The sequence below is a fragment of the Herpailurus yagouaroundi genome, unplaced genomic scaffold (genome assembly GCF_014898765.1).
Source record: "Herpailurus yagouaroundi ecotype Mexico unplaced genomic scaffold, PumYag 163, whole genome shotgun sequence".
NCBI lineage: Eukaryota > Metazoa > Chordata > Mammalia > Carnivora > Felidae > Herpailurus > Herpailurus yagouaroundi.
Genome location: NW_024412404.1, coordinates 23,267,602 through 23,290,537, shown reverse-complemented (window position 1 = coordinate 23,290,537; position 22,936 = coordinate 23,267,602). Strand labels below are relative to the sequence as shown.

Below are 22,936 nucleotides of genomic sequence, written 5' to 3'. Positions count from 1 at the left end.
ATTATAATATTTTATTTTGTAAGTATTCACATTTTATATAACTCACTTCTTATACTGCAGTCTTCCCTGTCTTAGCAAAGTCAGAAAAAGTGCTGTGATAAACTAAACTGAAAAATAAACTAAAAACAAAAAAAAAGACATACCTTATTTTTCTAAATAAACTTCTGCCTGATACCTATTGTTGAAATTATAGCATTTTGTTTTATGTGATACCACCGTAACATAGGGATATAAACTTTGGACTCTAAAATGTGACTGAAGACAAGACCTTTAAGACCACACTGACATTGTATAGGAACTAAAGTAGAGAAGGGAAAAAACAGAATTTGGCACTTAAGATTTTTCTCAAGACAACACCCACCCTGACCCCCTAACCCGCAGCTGAAGCATTTATAGAGCTAAATGCCCACACATTTCAGAACCTCAATCCTAGGAGGGAGGCTCTGTTACCATCTTCAAAAATGGGCACAGAGAGAATAAGTAATTTGCCCAAGGTCACATAAGAAATAAGTGGAAGAAGTGGGGTTCAATTAAAGGCAGTCTGGCTATAAGTGTTGTGGTCATAATCACCCTGTACTCTACATACTAGGGTAAGACAGCACATGAAACAAATCCTCTATCCAAATAGTATGCGTATGGTTCAGCTGGAAAAATTACAGACCAATCACCACCTGGCTGGAACATTTATTAATTCAGAAATAAGCATTCTATGTAATTTGAGGTGGTTAGAATAGTTACTTCTGGATTACTGTAATAAATATTTGTCAAAAACACCAATCATCTCAATAATCATACACACTTATTTCATTCATTAAGAACTTCCAAAAATAACTCTTCTGTATCAAAAAAACTTACCAATATCACAACAGTCAAGTAATCGCCCATGCAGAAGAGAAGGAAAAGTCTGCTGGGGGAAACTCTAACAAAACACTTTGCCCATTATAGTTTTGATTGATATAGTTCATGAAGAAAGACTAGCTATGCTCTCCTGTGTTTTTAGTGCTTAGTCTGAGAGGAATGCAAGAAACCAAGTCCTGAGAGAAAAACTGCTTTCATAATCTTAAGTGTAAGCCACAAACAGGCTTTTCTAATAAAAGCTTCAAAGCCTGAAGAGATGAAGAAAGGCAAGCATATATTCTCTTAAACATTTCAATAAATATGCAAAAAAAATTCAGCAATTAAGAATACTGTGTTTGTATATTTGAAAATGCAACAGATTTCATGCTTTGAATGTTTCATCCTGAGAAGAGTTTTAAGGATATTTTGCTCCATAAGGTTTAAAAGTAAAACTTAAACATATTTAACTACATGTCAGGAATTCTCCAGATGATTAACATTCTCAACTGTCCTAACAATGTCAAACAATGAAAAGCCAAACACGATCACTTCTACATTGCAAAGATAGCACTGAGAAAGAAAGGAACATTGGGAGAATGAATCACCTAGATCTTTGTTTATGCTCAATGCTTTTGATTAAGTTCAACAGATGAATGTGAAAACAGCAATGATTAATTTGTCTCCCCAGAGCCAGACCCCTCTCACTGGCTCACCACCGACACAAGTGCTAAGTATTCAAAGAAAGACTGAAGGTGATCCTTTGCTTCTCTCTGGTCCCTTTACCAAACTTCTACGTCACTTATGACATTACTTAATACTTCTGCATTTCAAAAAATATGCAGCAAAACAAAATTCGCTAATTTTCACTTAAATAAATTTTAAAACAGAACAGTTAAATCCTCACAACACAAACCTTAGTTTTCACATTCATTAAAACGTTTTAGAATTACTCACACTTGAGAAACTGGAAATGTGTGTGCTTATTTGGAAGAGAACAACTGAATTTATTCTTTAGAAGAGAAAGCAGACCTGAAGCATCAAATCACCAAACATCTGAAACCTGCTGACAAGTCTTATCTTCTACACATCAGTGAAAGCTGCTTACACAAACTATTCCGTGAACACCTGCCCCTATTAAACAAACAAGATATCCGAGGTACTGGAGAGGTCAGAAGCTGAGTTGCTTCACTTCTTTCTGTTGCTTCCAGTTGCTAGAATACTGGCAACTCGCATAAATATATTTAACGTATCCATGTAGATTCCCAGCATCCTGGAAAAGAAAATTACGGCCTATTATAGATGATGTAATTCTAATAACTCTAAAAGAACTATTTCTTAATCTAGAATAGGAAAGCAATACTATTTGTCATAGGTACAGCATATGAAATGGAAATCAGAAAAAGAAAAGATGCCAACTAAGGAAGGCTCTGAAAACAGTCAAGATTTTCCTTGGCAGATTAATCTTTGAAATGTTAAAGGGCAGTTTTAAAAATCATTGTTCTACCCTCTGACCCTCTCGTATGAGTGTAGTATCTTGCAGAAACACCCTGTAAGATAGGCCAAGAAATAATTAAAACAAAACTAAAGTAGCACCTTCATAAAAATGTGTTAGACACAAGTCTGGCATTTTTAAATATAATATCCCCTCAAGGAAACCCCCCACCACCAACCAAAACCTGTTATATATCTGTGTTACAGCAGCATTTTTTAAAAAAAACATTAAATTTTAGCTTCAAAGAAACAAAAAACAAATTACTTGTAAAAATGTGATAGAAAACATGAAACCCAACAAAACTGTTTAAATAAAATAACCTACTTTGGTGGAGAGGCCAAGAAAAGAGAAAAAAAGTGTTGTTATATACCAACTGCACCACTAAGCTAATTAACAAAGTAGGTAAATATTTGGACTTAACTGAGTATCTAAATTAAACTTAGTTACAATATAATCAAATGTTCTGTGGATACATAGCTTACTAAAAAGATACAATAGATCAAACAACAACAGAGATCGTAAAATTTGACAAACCCATTACTGTGGGTTGAATTCAAGATATGTTGACATCCTAATCCCTGTACCTGTAAATGTGGCCTTATTTGGGAAGAGGGTCTTTGCAAATATAATCAAGATAGGAGGGAAGATGAGGTTAATACTGGAATGGGGTGGGCCTCCACCCAAAATGACTGGTGTCCTTATAAGAGGTGACAGAGAGAGACATATGGGAAAAATGCCATGTGAAGACAGAGGGAGAGATTGGAGTGATGTACCTATAAGACAAGGAATGTCAAGGATTGCTGGCCAAAACAAGAAGCTAGAAGAGAGGCAGGGAGGATTCTCCTAGAGCCCTCAGAAGGTATCAACCCTGATGACACCTTGATTTCAGATTTCTAGCCTCTAGAACTGCAAGAGTGTAAATTTCCATGGTTTGAACCATTCGGTTTGTAATATTTGTTATGGTAGCCCTAGGAAACTAATACGACCATAAAACAAAACAGACCATAACAACACAAACGTCCTGTGTAACAGAGACAAGACATGAAGACTACTTACGAATTGATGGGATCATATTTTTGGACTCCATATGGTGGCACTATTTCTGCACGCTTGATTACTTTTTGTGTATCATACAGAAGAAACATGCTGAAAAGAACTAATCCACCATAAATTGCCACTGAGTACAGAGTGGCACCAGCCACAGTGGTGGGTGGAAGAAACATAGATCCTGGGAGGAAAAAAAGAAAAAAGGACTCTTCTCTAACTGGATTTATGATTAACATTTCTTTAAAAAAACCTTTTAGTGTACTGCACAGATAGGAAAAAGACTGACTATATGCACCGTGTAATTTTATGCATATTCAGTCCAAACCCATGATACTTATGCCTGTAATGGGTCACTTGCCCACATTACAGAAAGGCTCTTGCATGTTCTCCAGACGAACTTTCCCATTTTAGATGTATTGTGTGAAACCCAAAATAGTTTACCATGATGCCAAATAAGAAAATGCAGTCTAATTAGTGTTTGTCTTTTAAACTTTTTAAAATAACTCTTGGGGCACCTGTGTGGCTCAGTCAGTTGAGCATCTGACTTTGGCTCAGGTCATGATCTCACAGTTGACAAGTTCGAGCCCCATGTCAGGTTCTGTGATGATAGCTCACAGCCTGGAGCCTGCTTCAGATACTGTGTTTCCCTCTCTCTCTCTGCCCCTCCCCTGTTCATGCTCTCTCTCTCTCTCTCTCAAAAATAAATAAACATTAAAAAAAATTTTTTAATAACTCTTAATAAGTTCCCTCCATTAGGATAGCTGAGTACATCAATGGTTTTCAGATACCAAGAAGTGAATGTCAAAGCGCAGTAGCTCACCCAGTGATGACACAAAGACGACACCCAGGCCCACTCCCAGGGGCGCTCCCATGTTCAGAAACTTCTCACTAGGTGCGCACATGGCCACAGTGGAGAGGCCTCCCACGATGCCTGCCGTGTACCATGCAGCTCTGATGAGAAGAGGCCCCCCTAATATTGTCAGTGGAGCCACCACTGCACCCATTACACCTGGAGAAAGAGCAAGTAGTTAAGTATTGACTAAGTAAGAACCAGAAAGAAAACACCACTTGTAACTAACACACCATCTGAACATCACGTACCTTATGGTTAAACAACAGGACTACAACATCTCTCCCTTATTTAGGTGATACTACCCCCAAATTCCATACCCCAAACTTGTGGCTATCCAAATTCAAAATCACAACACTATACCTAGTTAAACAGTCTCAACTCAAAAACACAAGCATTAATTTGGCGTTTTAATAACTTTATCAAATTCTACATGGTTCATTATCTGTGTGTGAGCCTACTGGTATTCTTCATAAAATTCATATATATGTAAGAATTGAGACAAAAAGGCTTAAAATGACTAACTCAAGGTCAAACCTGCTGCTGCCAAAAGGGAACAAAGTAAAATGAGAGAACGCATATATGATGCTAATCTTAAGATGCAGGAACTTCAAGGACAGACACCGTTGTTTCCTTGGGTAGAAGGGAATGTCAGCTCAGTTTGTAAACAGTAATTTTAGTTGTCAGATATTTATCAACAAGTTCAGGAAAATTAGTGAAAGGCACCAATAATTTAATCAGCAAAGGTTAAAAGAACACCTTAATTAAAAAAAATAAATCTCAGATAAGGCATTATTTCAGTGCTCAGTAGAACAAGTTGCCCTCTTACACATTAAATGTGCAGAGTTTAACTCAGAATAGGAGCTATCTTCATCCTATAATTTTAACAGTGTGTCTCTTTTGTGAAAGTAACATTTCTAGATCAAGTAATAAGATATTATCACATGATAATGAACAACTAAAAATAGCTTTTGCTGTAAGAAAAATACTGAATAAAAATTCCTCTATGACATTTCTATTAGGATTCCCATCAGTTTTGCAACTGACAGCAAAATTTTTAGCAAATTTTGTGCAGAATCCACAAAAAAACCTTTATTCTCCATCATGCTCCCCACTTTACTTGCCCCAGGTAACTAACTCCCTGTCCCAAAATTTGCATTAAGCCACAGGCAGAGGATGAAAAAGTGTCCTTCCCCCCGCCCCCCTCCCTATACTGGTGCCAGCTCTCTGCTCCAGGTTCTCTTGACCCCATTAGCCACCAATGGCCAGGAATAGGAGGGGGCCAGGAGCAGGAGGTAGAGCTGGTACCAGGGAGCAAGAATGAGGCCCTGCCTCCCTCATCACGCTTTCACAGCACCCCCTTGTGGAGCCCAATCCTCCCTTGGCTCCCCAGGGTCTAGCCTGGTGGTCCTGTTTTCCATGGCCTGACCCTCAAATGGTCCTCTCCTGTGTGGGCTGACCCTGTCAAAGACAGTTTCTCGAGTGGCCTCAACGGCAATGATACACTTCTTTGGTTTTGTCATTCTGCATGGTTTTTTTTTTTTTTTTTTTTTAATATGAAATTTACTGTCAAATTGGTTTCCATACAATACCCAGTGCTCATCCCAAAAGGTGCCCTCCTCAATACCCATCACCCACCCTCCCCTCCCTCCCACCCCCCATCAACCCTCAGTGTGTTCTCAGTTTTAAGAGTCTCTTATGCTTTGGCTCTCTCCCTCTCCAACCTCTTTTCTTTTTTTTTCTTCCCCTCCCCCATAGACTTCTGTTAAGTTTCTCAGGATCCACCTAAGAGTGAAAACATACGGTATCTGTCTTTCTCTATATGGCTTATTTCACTCAGCATCACACTCTCCAGTTCCATCCACGTTGCTACCAAGGGCCGTATTTCATTCTTTCTCATTGCCACGTAGTATTCCATTGTGTATATAAACCACAATTTCTTTACCCATTTGTCAGCTGATGGACATTTAGGCTCTTTCCATAATTTGGCTATTGTTGAAAGTGCTGCTATAAACATTGGGGTACAAGTGCCCCTATGCATCAGCACTCCTGTATCCCTTGGGTAAATTCCTAGCAGTGCTATTGCTGGGTCATAGGGTAGATCTATTTTTAATTTTTTGAGGAACCTCCACACTGTTTTCTAGAGTGGCTGCACCAGTTTGCATTCCCACAAGTTCATTGGAGGTTCTATCTCTGAAGCTTTTATCCCTGGGGGGTCTGGCCCTTGGCGGCTTGGTCTTCCAGAGATCCTGGCCACCATGCCGTGCCAAGGTCTCATCCCAGATGCCACGGTCCTCTGAGAGATACAACTCTCATGGCCTAGCTCTTTGGCAATCAGGCTCTTTGTGTTCTAGCCCTCTGGGAGACTTATCCTCAGTATCTGGGTCCTCAAAGAGTGTGGGCACCTGATTCTTGGCCTTTTCAGAATAGTAGCCCCTAAGTTTGAGGCCTTTGGGGGTCTGGTCCTCCAGGACTTTTTGTCAGCTTTAGGGAGGTCCCTCCAAAGGTCTGTTCCCCACGGTCTGGTTCTTTGGTGAGCCTGTTCTCTAAGGGCTGGTTATCTGATGGTGTGGGGAGCTGTGGCCCAGCCTCCCTGTAGCTTTAACAAAACTTTTAAGTTTATTCAGAGATTTTTCAATGATACTTTCTCATAAAAATCTTAAATGGTAATAGATGTCTGCTGCTTAAGGACATTATTAATTACAAAACTAACAAAGATAGCTCACCATTATTATTGTGAACAAAAACTAACATTCACCAAACTGGTACAGCCAGTTGTATGGAGGTTCCTTAAAAAATTAAAACGATAATTACCATATGATTTAGCAATCCCACTTCGGGGTTTATAACCAAAAGATAGGAAACCAGGATCTTATACAGATATCTGTACTCCCATGTTCACTGCAGCATTACTTATAATCTCCAAGATACAAAAACCAAATTGTCCTTTGATGGGTGAATGGATAAAGATGACGTGGTGTATATACACAATGGAGTAGTATTCAGCCATAAAAAAAATGAGATCTTGCCATTTTTGACAACATGAATGGACCCTGAGGGCATGATACTAAGTGAACTAAGAGAAGAACAAATACTATATGATCTCACTTCTATGTGCAATCTAAAAAAGTCAAACTCAGAGAAACAGAGCATAGAGTGGTGGTTACCAGGGGTAATGGGGTAGGGGAAATGGGGTGATATTGGTAAAAGGGTACAAACTTCCAGTTGTAAGATTAACAAATCTGAGGACCTAATATACACATGGTGATTACAGCTATCACTGTATCATCTACTTGAATGTTGCTAAGAGACCAGATCTTAAATGTACTCTCACCACAAAAAAGAAATGGTAAATACGGAATGCAGGTGTTAGCTAATGCTATGGTGGTAGTCATTACGTAATATATAAATGTATAAATCAACCAGTTGTACATCTGAAAATTTACAGTATCACGTGGTAATTACATCCTGATAAAGCTGGGGGAAAAACACAATTAGAATAGTTTTCCAATGATCATTTCAGTAATTCCTGCAGAGTATCACTTAGTCCTGATGAAGACCACAGCTGTATCTGCATAGTGCTAAACATCTGGATGAAAAATGAAAATGGAATGCACTGGGATGTTAATATTGGTCAAAAGCCAACTCTGATGTCCCTTTAATACTGTGAGGGGGTGCCCTTGGGTCACCTAAGCTTCCTTCAGTTCTCAGCTCAATCATTCCAGTGAATGAAAGAGTGGACATGGGTGCCTGAGTGGCTCAGTTGGTTAAGCATCTGACTTCAGCTCAGGTCAACATCTCATGGTTCATGAGTTCGAGCCCCACATTGGGCTCTCTGCTATCAGCACTGAGCCCGCTTCAGATCCTTTCTCTCTCCCCCTCTCTCTAGCCTTCCTCAGCTCATGCTCTCTCTTGCAAAAGAAATACACTTAAAAAAAAAAAAAAGTGGATACAGGGCTAGACTTGAAGAAATAATACAGCACTTCCTGGCATACTGACCTCACATAACTTAGCTTCCTCATCCACAAAACAGGAATACTAATGCCTGCCTGCATAGCTTAAAACAGGTAGGTATATATGAAGCATAAAGCAAAAATTGGCATTCATGCTGTGCAGGGAAGGTTTAGCATAGCAGGCCTAAGGTTATCTTTACAAAGACTTGCTTGCAGGGCTGGTTCTTGGCTGGAATTTAAGAACTTGGCACTTAAATCATTCTCTGGCAGGGTTAGACTACTTGTGCAAACAGTTAAGGGTTATGCTGAAAGTCTGTTTTCCTTCTGGAATCTGTATTTTGGTAGTTGTTAGGAGGGTGCCTACATGATTCGCCCTTATTAAAGCCCGTGGGTACCAAGTCTCTAACGGGCTTCCCTGGGCAGAAACACTGTATGTTACTGCACTTTACACATCCTTACTAGGTCCCCTCAAAGGAAGGAGGGAGCACAATGAAAGCCTGTGGATGGATTTCTCCAGATTCTGTCATGTGTCCTTTTGATGTCCTTAGCTCTGAGTACAACTATATGCTGAGTCCTATGACTCCTTCTAAAAAAATACTGAACAAATGGGTAGTGTTGGGGGTCCCCTCCAATACATTAAATACCTCAAGTAATTTATACACTACAGTATCAGATTAAAAGGAGTTTTCTAAGCAACCCAGATAGAAAGCCCTTAATTCTAAGCTCAAATTGAAACAACATGACTATTTTAATTCAATAAGTCACTAAATATTTACTACTTATCAGAGGTAAAAACACTGAACCAGTTTTCTCAAGGACCTCAAGTGTCTAAAACGGAAACAGGTGCAAAAGTCCATTCACTGGACAAGATAATACTATAATCCAGAGAATTGTAACTGTAACATAAATGCTAAACTCAGATGGTGAGGATTTTGGTGTTTTAATGAAAGGATATACACTTCATACTTAAAAACAAAAAGCTCTGTATACTACTGTGATATGCAGTTGTCCCGAAGCTGAGTAATCCTTAAATATTTACAGATAGCACTCAAGAGATATTACATTTTTAGAAGTACACATATTATATTTTGGATAAAAATTTTTTTAAAGCAGGTTATTGGTACTAGAAAATACTGGACCACCTCCCTCCATCACAAGGACATTGTCCTGTAAAACTCCATAGACAAAATCTATGGTTGAATAACCTCAGGCCTAATGGAAGAGAGTTGAAAACTGAGATTGTGAAGTCATGTGAAGTCTCATGTTTACCAAAACAAAAACAGCACATAATAATATGAATGACATAGTTCGCACTGGAAATCTGGCTCACTGGGTGCCAAAAACCTAATTTCCATTTACTAACCCACGTAAGAAACATTTCAGAGCCTGCTTCCAAGAAAGTTTCAAGGAAATGCTCATAAAACTTGTCTTAAGTGAATAAAAAAATAAAAAGGAGAAACAGATCCATAAAAACAGAGAACGGATTGTTGCCAGAGGGGAGGTGGGAGGATGGGCAAGATGGGTGAAAGGAGTGGGAGATACAGGTTTCCTGTTACAGAGTAAATCACAGGAGTAAAAGGCACAGCATAGGGAATATAGTCAGTGACACTGTAATAGTGCTATAAAGTGACAGATGGTAGCTGCACTGTGAGGTGTATAGCATAACGTATACAGAACTGGAAACACTATGTTGTACACTTGCCGCTGTAACATTGTTTATCACCTATACTCAAAAAAATATATAGAAAAAAATCTGTCTTGTTTTGAGGTAGAGAACATGTATCTAAGACACACTTTTGCTTCTAGGTCTAGTTGGTTCTTTATTCAACCCACAGATAATGGCAACACTTTATCTAAACTTTAAAATATTTGTGTCTCCATAATTAAGGGAGATATCACAACATATACCTAAAAGGATATTAAAACTGTCCTGCAATACCAGGGAGTGGACAGCCTTTGCCCTGTCCATGGTAACTTTGCGCTAAGACCCATCTAAATAATGACCCAGTTAACTGTATCAGAGACAAAGTACACTTCCAAAGGTCTTTCTTATTGTTTTCTTTCTTCCAATGCTCCATTGCAAGATCCTGTACTCCTATTCTTTCTTGTGACTTACCTCCTCCTTTCCTTCTCCACCCTCATTTTAAAATTTTTCTAAAGATACACAAGAATAATTCTCAAGTAATGTGTATCAGGTTTGAAATGCTTCTAGTATTAGGCAAAATACATAAAGGAAATCTCTACGTGTATTAGACTGTCACAGGAAGCCAAGTATAATACTGGGATGTCCATGGTCTTAGTATCTGAATAATTATTTTTTCAGAGTAGAGATCTGGCTATAATACAACCACTATTAAGTACAAAAAACTATAAGTGTTTTCTAAACATGAGTCTTTATTAAATTATGCACAAGTCATTCACAATTGTAAAGAACCACCAAAGAAGACAGTAATGAAGGTTATTTAATAAAAATTTAAAGTTAGAACATACCAGAATGTAGTAACCAAGCAAGATGCTTTGGGCCTGGGTTCTGGTCATATGGTATTGACTGTACCAGCATTCCAGCTCCAATCATGGCTGCAAAGGTTGCACCAATTGTCTGAAACACACGTTACTGAGAAAAATCAATCCTTATATACAACAACAAAGGAAAAACCCTTAAGTTCCAAGCTAGTCCCTCCAATAAATTTTGTTTAAGAAGATTAAGGATAAGGGCGCCTGAGTGGCTCAGTCGGCTAACCATCCAACTTGGTCATGATCTTGCAGCTCAGGTCATGATCTTGCAGTTCGTGTGTTCGAGCCCCATGTCAGGCTCTGTGCTGACAGCTTAGAGCCTAGAGCCTGCTTCAGATTCTGTGTCTCCCTTGCTCTCTGCCCCTCCCCCACTTGTGCTCTCTCTCACTCTCTCAAAAATAAATGAACATTAAAAAATTAAAAAAAAAAAATTAAGGATAATGAAAACTGATCTAGGAGGGGACAAGAGTGTCCCCTACTGTCACACAAAGTTTTGCAGACTCTTCAAGTGAGTATGTTGAGCTCTGATTGATAACATGACCTTTTAAAAATTGTATTCTTCCTAGACAGAGACCTAACAAAACCTCTTTAAGAATCCCAAAATAATTATTAATTGTATTTATTTTTGCATAGCAAACTACATTAAAAAAAACTTATCATGATACACCAATTAGAATATATATATAGCACACTGTCTTGAACTCCATCATTTGCTTAACAAAAACCTAAAAAACAGAAGCACATGGAAAAGAGAATAAGATTCTACTTCTCTATCCTCTTAGTTTTCTAGCTGACTTGGTCCTCCGTCCCTTTTATCTTACATTTCCATTGTTATGACACTTAAATACTTCTTGTGCATATAGAAAGAAATGTACATAATAGAGAAAGACTGTAATGAACCTTTAGGAAACCTGAAACAAATTTGCTACTCTTGGACAGAAAACATCAGATATCTGGTAGCCCAACTATTCAAAAAACAACAGATTGTGAATGCTTTTGATTAGATGTCACTAATCCCTTGTGCGACCTAAGGCCTGCCTCCCTCCTCTGCATTATCCATCTGAACACAGGCATGCCTCAGATGTAAAGTACAGATAAAAACAAAACAGCTGTTTTTGCTGAGAATGAGAAAGCCTTTACTCATTAACAGAAAAAAACACAGAGTTCTACTAGATCACTTTCCAATGAAGAAATAATTACTAAAATCCACTTCATGCATTTCTTCATACAAATGCAAGGCACTTTCAGGGTATTTATCACAACTGTATTTTTTTCTTTTAAGGTCCTTCATGTTCATGACCCAGTTCCATTCTTTGCCTTTCACTGTTCCATACTCTACACTCCAGCTACAATGAAATAGTAGGGATGCGAATATGACCCCATTTCGTGCCTCTTTAATTCCGTTTATTTTTGCCTAATTCATTTGAGTTATTCAAGGATTATCTCGTCCCCTGGAAAGTTATTCTGGGAGGTACCCTGACTGCCATGAGCAGTGTCAGAAGCCTCTCCTCTGTTCCGAAATCACTTGGTGTCAACTTTGACATTATTTGTGTGTATGTCTGTCCCCCCCCCAAAATCTTCATCTTCCTCTCTGTAGCACCTGCCTGGCTTTCCAAATTTTTTAATTTAAGTAGTTCTAACAGCAGGTAAGAGTAATCTTATGCCGAAAGTAAGTTGAGAATATGGCCCAAGCACAAACACTTCTTTGAAGTCTTATTTTAGGGGCTAAACTCTTTGTATACTTAAATTATTCTCTTATAACCACGTTGCTTTGTTAAAAATCATTGTTTTAAATTATTTGCCTGATTAAAATGTACATTCCTGGTGAGAATGCACCGTGCTTATTCTGTGCCTTCATGAAGTTCTAGGCTAGGAGAGTCAGGACACCCATCTGAGAAGTAAGATTCTAAGAATACTGAAGTGTCCAAATGGCCACACTGCCCTAAATGGTTCTTCTTTGGAAAGTACAGATTTGGAAATCTGTATGATATAAACGGTCCCATCTCCCATTCCCTTCCAGTCTCAAACTCATAGCTCACATTCTTATAATCCTCCACTTCAGATCTTGAAAAGCCCCAGCTGGTATACTTGCTTCTTGTCTCTTCCATTTGACTTCTTAGAACTCAAAGACAAATCGTATTTTCTGCTGTTCCAGTATCTGCAACCGCTTCTCACTGATTAGACCCGCTCCTCAGTGTGGCAACCAGACACTGTCTGATTGTGTCTTCTTTACACTCTAGACCTCAGATACTCGAACTCCACTGATGTTTTCTTCTAATGTTATTTGGAGGAGAGAGAGCGAGCAAGCACGCGCAGGAGCGTGCGAGTGCACGAGGGTGAGGGGCAAAGAAAGAATTCCAAGAAGGGATTCTGACACGGGGGCTCAATCCCAAGATCAGGAGATCACGAGCTCAGCCAATACCAAGAGTCAGACACTTAACCGACTGAGCCATCCAGGCGTTGCCCTCCACCCCAATGTTTGTTTATTTGAGAGAGAGAGTGAGTGAGCACTCTGCGGGTTTTAATGACTACCTCTTCTCCTTTGCTCAAGCTGTTCTGCAAACCTAGACTACCTTTGTTCTCTCCTAAAATAAAAAATGATAGCCTCCAACAGTTCTGGTGAAATACACGTCTCTTTCATGGAACTTCCCTACTAGTCCAAGATAAAAACAGTCTTTCAACTGATTTTACACTTTCTACTTCTCCTTGCACATCCTTTACCACTTACTCAAGTTCATCTCTTCAACCAGACAGTAGAAAAATAGCTACCACTTTTGAAATCACTATTTTTTTTATCCAGAAAAATTAACAAATGCTCAAGAAACACTCACTGAATGTAAAACCCTACACAGGGTCAGGAAAGTTCAGAATGTTAGCAATACATATTTTCCACTGATTTCTAAGATGGCTTTGCATTTGCCCTGTCTTTTTTTTTTTTTTTTTTAATAAAATTGCTATAAAATACAAGCTATTTGATAGCTGCTTCTAGGTAAGTAGGATATTCCTGTATGTTTGGTTTTCAACCCCTTTACCAGTATTTAAATATACACTCAACTAAGAATGATAGCTGATTTATCTCAGAATGTACTTCCTACTTTGTCTCAGCTGCACTATTAATTCAGATTTGAACAACCTGTCAATATAGTAAGGGATTCTTTCCATTTAATCCACTCCCCCCCACCCCCGGCCAATATTTTTTGCCTAATCTTTTGGTATTTAGTGGAAAAGGAAAACAAAAACAAGCTGACTTACCACCCAAGAGCCTCTCATCATGAAGTTCATAAGCACAGGAGTTCTGCTCACTGCCAGGGCGGACAAAGCTGTTAAACCAATACTTCCTGCTAAGTACATATAGGTAGAATGAATTCTATCCTTCACATACTGAGGCCAAATTCTGTAAGAAACACAACATGGTTCATTTATGAAAGCATGGATATAAATTTTGGTTCAATTATTTATTTGCTGGGAAACTTTAGGAAATATCAATTTACTGCTATCGTATTCACGTCATTTATCATGGAAATAATGATGCATGCATTGGAGCTATCATAAAAATTAAATGATATAAAACATAAGAACTTTGGGGCACTGGGGTGGCTCAGTCAGTTAAAAGCATCTGACTTTTGATTTCGGCTCAGGTCATGATCTCACGGTTTGTGAGACAGAGCCCAGTACTGGGCTCTGTGATGACAGCGTAGAGCCTGGCTGGAATTCTCTGTCCCTCTCTTTCTGCCCTTTTCCAGCTTGTACTCTCTCCCTCTCTCAAAATAAAGTTTAAAAAATAAAAACATAAAATATAAGCACTTGGCACATCTACAAAAAAAACACATTTTCTCCTTGCCTAAACACATATAACCTTGGTAAAAGATTTTTACTTAAGTTTGAACAGATGCCAAAAGATTTCATTTTTATTCATGTGTAAGACTAGATATAAAATATTCCAAAAGTGGCAAAAGGGAAGGATGAAAACCAAACTGGAATATTTAAGATTAGAAATGTTTGGGAACAATTTACTTACACAGCCTTTTCAATAGCTCCAATCTCATTAGACATTCCCAAGCCATAGTAGCACAATGCTCCAAGACCAACAGCAGCCCCTCCAGCAATAAACCATCTTCCCATCTGATCAACTGCAGAGCACAGAAGGAAATGCGCATTAATACAGTCATATCTTCACTAAATTGAAAAGGGATGGTAAGCTCTAATATTTATATGAGGAAAATCAAACTATATACCATACTCCTTTGTAAAACCATAGTTAGAATATATAGGGGTATAGCAATGGTCTTAAAATTAGGGCACCAGTAAAAAAGGACAATGTTAAACTAAGTGTAATAATACAGAAAGGATCAGACTTGACTGGCCTTTAATTTCACTCCAATGAACTTTAAGGAGGCAGTATATCTGTGGACATGGGAATACTTCTGTAATAGTGTTTTATTCCTAAGAATCGGGGGTACGTTCTCAAGATATTCTTAGAAAGATGAAAAAGAAATGTTAATAATCATATCACGCTGTGTCTAAAGTGCTATTAACAAAGATGATGCTTTACAAAGAGAAAGAAAAAGGAACCAAAAGTGTAATCAATATTTATGCAGCGGAATCAAGGGAGAGGATGCTCTAAAACAAGAGCAAGAGAAACAGCTTATCAACTCTAATTGGCTGGAAATATTCATAAACAGCGTCTTACCCCCTTTAGTATAAATTTGCTAAGATTATTACTGTGCTGTAGCTGTAGGATTCATACAATTTGGTTTTCAGGGCAAACTTACTTATCAGAAAGAAATGCCCTGAAGGACACTGATTACAACTGTTTCTCATTATAATATATTGACATTCTGTAAAGTTGTTAACAAGCAATAGTGTTGAGTATACGTGGCTAGATGAACAATCTGGTTAAACTTGCAAAGCTGAAATCCAAACTGACTTTGTTAGGTCTGGTTTCCAGGGAGGCCTTATATGAACAACCAGTTAAGAGGACTCTTCTTGAACATTTAGGTTTTTATTAGTATCTGTTTCAGTGATTTTCTCTTGACTTGAAACATACACAAACATGATATGCTTGAAGATTCTATGCAACTTCAAATGAACTTCCTTAACAGATTATATGTTTTTATATCATGTCATACTACTAATCCTTTTTAAAAAATGGTAAAAATAACATTTTCTCTGGAAGAAATGTGAATGGAAACCAATGGACCCAGTGTGAAATATTAATCTTTTCTGGGCCACAAGATCCTGAAGAATGATGGATTGCCTTTCTTCCAAGGAAATGCTCATATACGTAAGTTTGTACGTATGTTTAGGAAGCTGTTCATGCATGTAAAATGTATTCACATTTTCCAGCTCAAAAACTAAAGACTACTGCCTACTTTTGAATATTTTTTCCATTGATGGTTCCACTGCTGCCTCCTTAAGTTCTTGGACAGTTTTCCCACGCCGGATCCCAACTCTCGTCTTGGTGGCATATTCCTGATATACACGAAAACAAAGACACACAGCACACACACCAAAACAGAATGTTATCAGTAAAATAAAATTAAATCTCATTGCATTAGAAAACTCTATACTAATTTGGTCGTTTCTATGTATGTACTTTCACTACAAAGGTATGTTAGCCAATCTAAAAAATTCAATGTAGACCCTACCTATGGTCTATCTTTGAAGTGATTCACTTAACTCCTTAGTTCACAACTTTATTTCTTAAAGTTTCGGAATAATTGTTTATTTAAAAAACCACAGATTTATATCTCTAGAATTATATTTCAAGGACTAACTGCTAAAAAATCTGCATTCAATATGTATTAGCTGCATTTTTTTTTAAATCTGGGGAATGGGGCTCAAGAAAGTTATCTTTGCTGAACACAAAGCCAAAGAAAGGGCAGGATGACTACTACCTCTATTTTAGCTGTTTTCAACAGGGAACAGTTAACTCAAGAGGAAAACAGCTGTCTCTTTTAGCCTGTATGTATTTCCTTATCTACCTCATATTTCAAAACTTATACTTCTAATGTGAACGATGAACGATAAATCTACTATAAAAGAAAATGGGTTTCTCTCTAACCTAACGGATTTTTTAAAATGTTTATTTGGGGCGCCTGGGTGGCGCAGTCGGTTAGGCGTCCGACTTCGGCCAGGTCACGATCTCGCAGTCCGTGAGTTTGAGCCCCGCGTCGGGCTCTGGGCTGATGGCTCAGAGCCTGGAGCCTGTTTCCGATTCTGTGTCTCCCTCTCTCTCTGCCCCTCCCCCGTTCATGCTCTGTCTCTCTCTGTCCCAAAAATAAATAAACGTTGAAAAAAAAAAAAAAATTTAAAAAAAAATGTTTATTTATTATTGATAAACAGAGAGAGACAGAGCATGAGCAGGGGAGGGGCAGAGAGAGAGAGAGAGAGAGAGAGAGAGAGAGAGAGAGAGAGAGACACAGAATCTGAAGAGGCTCCAGGTTCTGAGCTGTCAGCAGAGCTGGATGCAGGGCTCAAACTCACAAACCAGGAGATCATGACCTGAGCCGAAGTCAGACGCTTAACCCATGGAGCCACCCAGGCATCCCTAACCTAATGGATTTTACCACTCTCTAATCAAAAGCTGAAATGGCATTTTTAGTAACATTTCTAGCTACTGGCCAACTGGTAATATTCCTGGGTTCTTCAGCTTTTTACGACAGGCTCCACAATCTCTTGAGCCGTAAGAGCTCTCAATCTCTCACAAATCACTGTAAATTCTCTGAATGAAATTCCAAAAGCTGTAAGAGAAAGTTATAAGAGCTCTTTCATACATGGTAAGGAGGAACAAAATGATACAAAACTAATGGGAAGAAAGAACTGATTTGGGGCATTATCAGGGCTGTTTCAGCGCATCACTAATGGTAAAATAGGGAACTTCATACTCTGTCCAAAAAAAAGGTCCTAGTGCACAGAGACACAACATGAAAACATTCAGATTATCTTTACCCTGCTGGGTGTTAAGAGCCATTGATGCTTCGTGATGGAACTCTTCACAACAGGCGAGGCCTTGGTGAAAGCTGGTTGGAAAACCCTGGAAGGTAGTGTCCGGAGACACACAAGTCTTGCGGCCAGCATGGTGGTGCACCAGGTTTACCAGGCAGATCTGAAATGCTAGTTAGACACAGACAAAAAATAACCCACTAACTAATGAGGGAATTAACATAGAAGATACAGAGATACGAAAGGACCAATCCTGTTTTAGGAGAAAAATGGAAGTGACCTTTTTAAATGATAAAGATGAATTCTCTGTTTATTCCCCGTTATTTCAAGAAATCTATTCCAGAATCCAGTATGGGATGGTTCACCAAAACAGAATTAAATCCCAGGTTGAACAATAAGGTGTATAACTCTGTAGAAGTTATGTATGTAATACAAAGTGAATGCTAATTTCTTAAGACAATTACAGGGTGTGTAATGGCTTTTATAGATATGGTTTTAAGATTTACACCAGAATTCGATGGGAAAATTTAAAACAAGACTCTGTGCAACTTTTGAGCAGAACAAAAACGTCATCCAAGGAAGAGATGAATAACTCTTCAAGGTCAGACTGCACTGTAAGGCTTCAAGACCTCAACAGTAATGACGCATTACGAATTTTTTGCTAAACACGCCAAATAGTACTTTCAAAATGTGATAAAAATACCCAAGGTGCTGAAACCACCTAGGATGTGTCTTAAAACGTAGATCCTGGGTCTTAACTCTGGTCCTAATAATTCAATCTCTAGGAATGGGACCCAGGAATAGGTTTTACCTAGCACACCAATAGTTAAGAATCTTTGCTAAAACTTACTTAACCGAGTGTACTTCCAGGTCCACCACTGAATCTATAAGAGGGTGTACAACACTGGGAAAATACCGAGTCCTTCTAATACTTTCACGTCGTTACATCATCTCAGTACGTTGCTGCTGTTTATCTCCTCAGTCATCGACACATGGACTGGGAAAGAGGCCCAACCGAGTGGCCACCACGTCGCCTAACAGAACAACGTAGAAATCTTGCTTCTGCCACATGCTAGAAATGGCCTCGAAACACTGTTTGCCCTCTGAGACGCCTGTGAGTTACCTATAAAATGGGTAAGGTATCACCGACTCCAAACCCCAAACGCTCCCGTAAGCATTGATGCAATCAAGCGCCTGGTCCCCTGAGAAAGTTCAACCAGCTCTCTAGACTAGACTCGGCAGCAAGCCTCCAGTCTCCCAGAGTCAATGCACAATCCTTATCAAGCACCCCCTTATCTGAGAGAGCGGTGGCTGTGCGGCCCGGCCGCAGGGTGATTCAGCACCTCGCTGCCCCTGCAGAAGATGGCAGCGGGGGGTGAGCCCCTGCCAGCCTATCTCAGGCCCTGCAGCCGTCGCCCCCATTCACCCGGTCACCCACAGGACGGTGACTCTAACGCGCCGCCAGGCTGTGACGCAGCCAGCAGTGCCGCCGCCTTCAGCTCTCCTCGGATGCACCCAGCGGCCCCGCGAAGCTAGCCATCATGACAGTGAATCTGCGGTGCCACAATCGGCCCGGAGTGGCCATACCTCAGTCCCCGGTCACCTCAACCGCGCAGTTACCCTTCCGGGCCGGCGATACGCAAACGCGCACACCTCCCTGGCCCTCCGCCCGCTCTTTACCGTCTGTGCGCGCGCAGTCTCCCCTACTCCCTGCGTGACGCAACATCCGGAGAATCGCCAAACACTAGGGACACCCAATCATGAGCAGATCTCTGACGGAAGGGCGGGCACGGTAGGGAGGAGGGGTTCCGGGCTAGAGGGGCGGGGCCAGTAGAGAATTGCCAGGAACGTCATAGTCAGCGTCCATTTTGGGTGTGGGCAGCGAAAGCATTTTGGTCATGTCAGCTGTGGGTAGCGGAGCTAGTCTACGTTTTTGTCTCAACACTTTCACTAGCGGCAGTCACAAGAATTACGTAAAAATTGAAAAAGAATAGTGTGAGGGGAGGGTGGGTGATGGGTATTGAGGAGGGCACCTTTTGGAATGAGCACTGGGTGTTGTATGGAAACCAATTTGGCAATAAACATATATTGAAAAAAGAGAAAAATAGTGTGAGAATTAAAAATTATTCCTTTGCCCATTCTTTCCTCATGTCGCCTTTTCGCCTTCTCAAGAATGTATTTCGAGATAAATAGTGTGCCAAACGTGGTAGTTTCGAAGGGGAGCAAATTGGTTTCTTGGGTCTGACACCTAAAATTGGCTAATGAAATCGAGGAAAGGGTCTAAATCACCCAAGGTCATCGGGCCAGATTTTAGCAGGTTTTGTACCACCACTGCTCTGTGACCTCCACACGGCACATTTTCAAGCTTCACTGTATACATACATGTACATGTAGAGTAGGGTGAATAACGACAGCCTCCACCTCTTACCTTGTCCTGAGAACTGTGAAGATGTTTTCATTACTCGTAATTTGTGAAGCGCAAAACCATTTCTCAGCTACACGACAGAGGTTTTGTTTTGTTTTTCGTTTACTTCCTTTTATCCATTACACAAATATTTGCTGAGGCTCACTTTGTACCAAGCACTAAACTAGGGATATTTACAAATGAATGAAACACAACTAATACCGTTGTTTGGGCAAAACAAAATGCCTTTACAGCATTTACTTTCTGGTGGAGACAAAAAAATAGAGAAAATGTTTGGTGGTAAGTACTATGCAGAAAAATAAAGCTGACTGAAGCCCTGGATGGGTGCTGTTTTAGATAAAATGATTAACAACATGTAAAAGTCATGAGCCTTATCTCCTATGCTGTTGTTAATTGTGATTTATGATAATCCGCTAAGCATGTAAATCTTGACAAACATAAAGGTTTACATTTTATGTGAGTAATAAAACGGTTTGGCAGCACACAATTTGTCTTTACTCTGGAAATGGCAGGAAAATAACTGTAGAGAAATGTGTCACTGATGACAGTGAACAGGTCAGGCAAGATCAATTTAATCTTTAGATCTTCACCCAATTCGATTAGCTAGCAAATGGATTCTTTGTTTAGCTCCCTTAGTATGTATTTTTTCTCCCTACAGCTTCTGTTATCAGCAAAGAGAAGGGATTCACAGCATAGTACCTAAATAAACAACATGCCTTTTTTAAAGTGATTGATAAGATTCTTATTAATTAAAGCTTATGATCTTCATAAAGGAAAATAAATTTCTGATTGCATATTTTCTTCTCTCCAGTATGGGACTTGGATTGTTTCCACAGATGTCAAATGTTTTCAAAAAGGAGAGTTACTTTGTCACATCATTGGGAAGATATGCTCAGTGTAGGGTGGGGAGAGATTTCATTGACTGGAAACTAATTAGGAATTTATTGCAATTGTTTAAGCAAAAGGTGTTGAAGGCTGGAATTAAGGTAGAGGGACAGAGAAGGGGTTTATGACAGAGATATATGACTAAGGAGGAATTTAGAGGATTTAATGACTGATTGAATATAACTGACAAGGATGAGGGAGGCACCCAGGTTAATCCCAGTGTTCTGAATTGAGTGAAATTGGGTGGATAATTACACCATTAATTTAGGGATAGGATACAGAAAGAGATACAGATGTGGAGGAAGTAGGTAAATAAAAGTATTGAGACAGGGACACTGAAAGACTCCATGAAAATCTGTTTTTGCTCCTTTTTCTGCTTTTATTCTTGCTAGGACCTGCACCCTCACCCCACTTTACACATGCCTCATAATGTCCTTCTTGTAAGGGGCAAGGAGTTAATGGTTTCTTTAGATAATATCTAAGGAAGGACCAGGTGAGAAAGACTGGAGAAAGCTATCGTATGCATATTCCAGACCGTTGGCACTAGACATCCAGACACCAAGGCTCCCTGGCTCCAAGTAATAACACCTGGGCCCTTTTCTTTGTTTTAACCGGTTTCTGGATGCCTGAGGGGACATGTATACCAGACCATCATCCCCAAGACCTGGAACAAAGATGAGACTCATATTCCTTTCCTTTCGGAGTCTCTTAGACACTCTGTCTATATCTGCTCTCTATATCTTCCATAAACACTGCTCTCACTTCCTGCTGGTTCACATTTGATTTCCATCCTATGAAAAGCCAAGGATCTTCTTGGCTGGTTCTGCAGGACCCCTCTCCCTCTAGGTCCCTGCACATGGCCTGCTGGCATCAGTATGAGGTGTTAAATTGTAAGTTCTCCGCTTCTAAGGCCTCGGAGCATAGGACAGAAAACAGAAAAAGACATGAATCATGACTCCTAATGCTGAATGTCCACCACAATGTTTATTAAAGGCTGCTGACTTGTTCCTTATCCTCCACCTGCTGGCTAGGTGGAAAGTGCTGGGTTATAGATGAGCAAAATCAGCACCAAGGACTAAAGAAAATTATTTTATTTCTGTTTAGTTAAAATAAATTCCCTTACCTTGCCCCACTAAGCTTTTCCATCAGGAGATATGGGATTGATGAAAGAGAGTTGAAAGGGGAGTTTGTGAGGGCTTTCCTTCTGTCCTCCCCAATGGGGTCTTATGTCCTCACTGTTTCTCCCAACAAATGGAAGGTGCTCCTCCCCTCCTTGTTTTTCCTTGCATTTAAAAATTTGCCATGTCAGAGATTCCTGGAATCTCTGAGACCTGGATAAACCCAAGACTATAGCTGTGAGTGTCAGTTAGCTCGTTTGCACCCTTCAAGACATTGCCAGGTAGTGAGGGCGTCACCAGAAATATGCATGAGCAAGATACTCAGATGGGCACCAACAGACCATGGTGTGTGCTACACAACAGAGACAGCATCTGACTCTGTCTGAGTGAGAGACCAAACAGTGCCAACCTCAACTGAAGAAAAATTAAGTTATAGCCAAGAAGAAACTGCTCCCTCCTCTGGGTCTTGCTGAAGGCACTACCTGGGAGCTGGTACATTGAGCAGAGTAGAGTGGAAGAATAGAAAGCAGGCCACACCTGTTTCCTCTTGTTTTACATAATGTTTCTAAGCCAGGTGGGGCCCGGAAGAGGAGAAAGGGCTTTAAACCACAAGGCAACTGATTGTGAGAAGTCCTAAATCTGACTGATGAATTGTCAGACTGTCCTGAGTTTGCCAGAATGGGATAAACAAAGCTATGCACTTTAGGCTGACTGGGGGCTCACAGGCAACATTGATACTAGAATAAGGAAAAAGTGTAGTTCATTTTTGTAGTTTACTGGGAATTTTTCAATGTATACCGCTAACAGAGATGCAACCAAATGCTGTATGTGGATGTCAAAAGAGCAAGTTCATTAATGGATAGTATCTGT

General features: G+C 39.7%; 1 protein-coding gene across 2 annotated transcripts; it reads right to left on the bottom strand.

Moving 5' to 3' along the window:
• Positions 1-664: 664 nt before the first annotated feature.
• Positions 665-19,358, bottom strand: GHITM (growth hormone inducible transmembrane protein). 2 transcript variants are annotated; one of them, XM_040485591.1, is made up of 9 exons: positions 19,226-19,358; positions 17,645-17,809; positions 16,066-16,165; positions 14,712-14,823; positions 13,946-14,087; positions 10,670-10,778; positions 4,197-4,385; positions 3,386-3,557; positions 665-2,107 (listed from the first exon to the last, which is right to left on the bottom strand). In XM_040485591.1, exons 2-9 carry the CDS (start codon positions 17,771-17,773, stop codon positions 2,023-2,025), a joined length of 1,038 nt encoding a protein of 345 aa, XP_040341525.1. In that variant the 5' UTR covers positions 17,774-17,809; positions 19,226-19,358; the 3' UTR covers positions 665-2,022. The 2 variants fall into 2 exon arrangements, with proteins under 2 accessions (XP_040341525.1, XP_040341526.1); XM_040485592.1 differs by lacking the exon at positions 19,226-19,358 and adding an exon at positions 18,489-19,049.
• Between the last annotated feature and the right edge of the window lie 3,578 nt (positions 19,359-22,936).

Bases quoted from the DNA above. Each gene is read 5' to 3' on its own strand.
- GHITM (XM_040485591.1), bottom strand. From the start codon at position 17,773: ATGCTGGCCGCAAGACTTGTGTGTCTCCGGACACTACCTTCCAGGGTT. The intron at 4,386-10,669 runs GTATGTTCTAAC...CTCTTTCTCCAG, and splicing joins TGCTTGGTTACTACATTCTG to GTGTAATGGGTGCAGTGGTG. The intron at 3,558-4,196 runs GTGAGCTACTGC...TTTTCCTCCCAG, and splicing joins CGTCTTTGTGTCATCACTGG to GATCTATGTTTCTTCCACCC.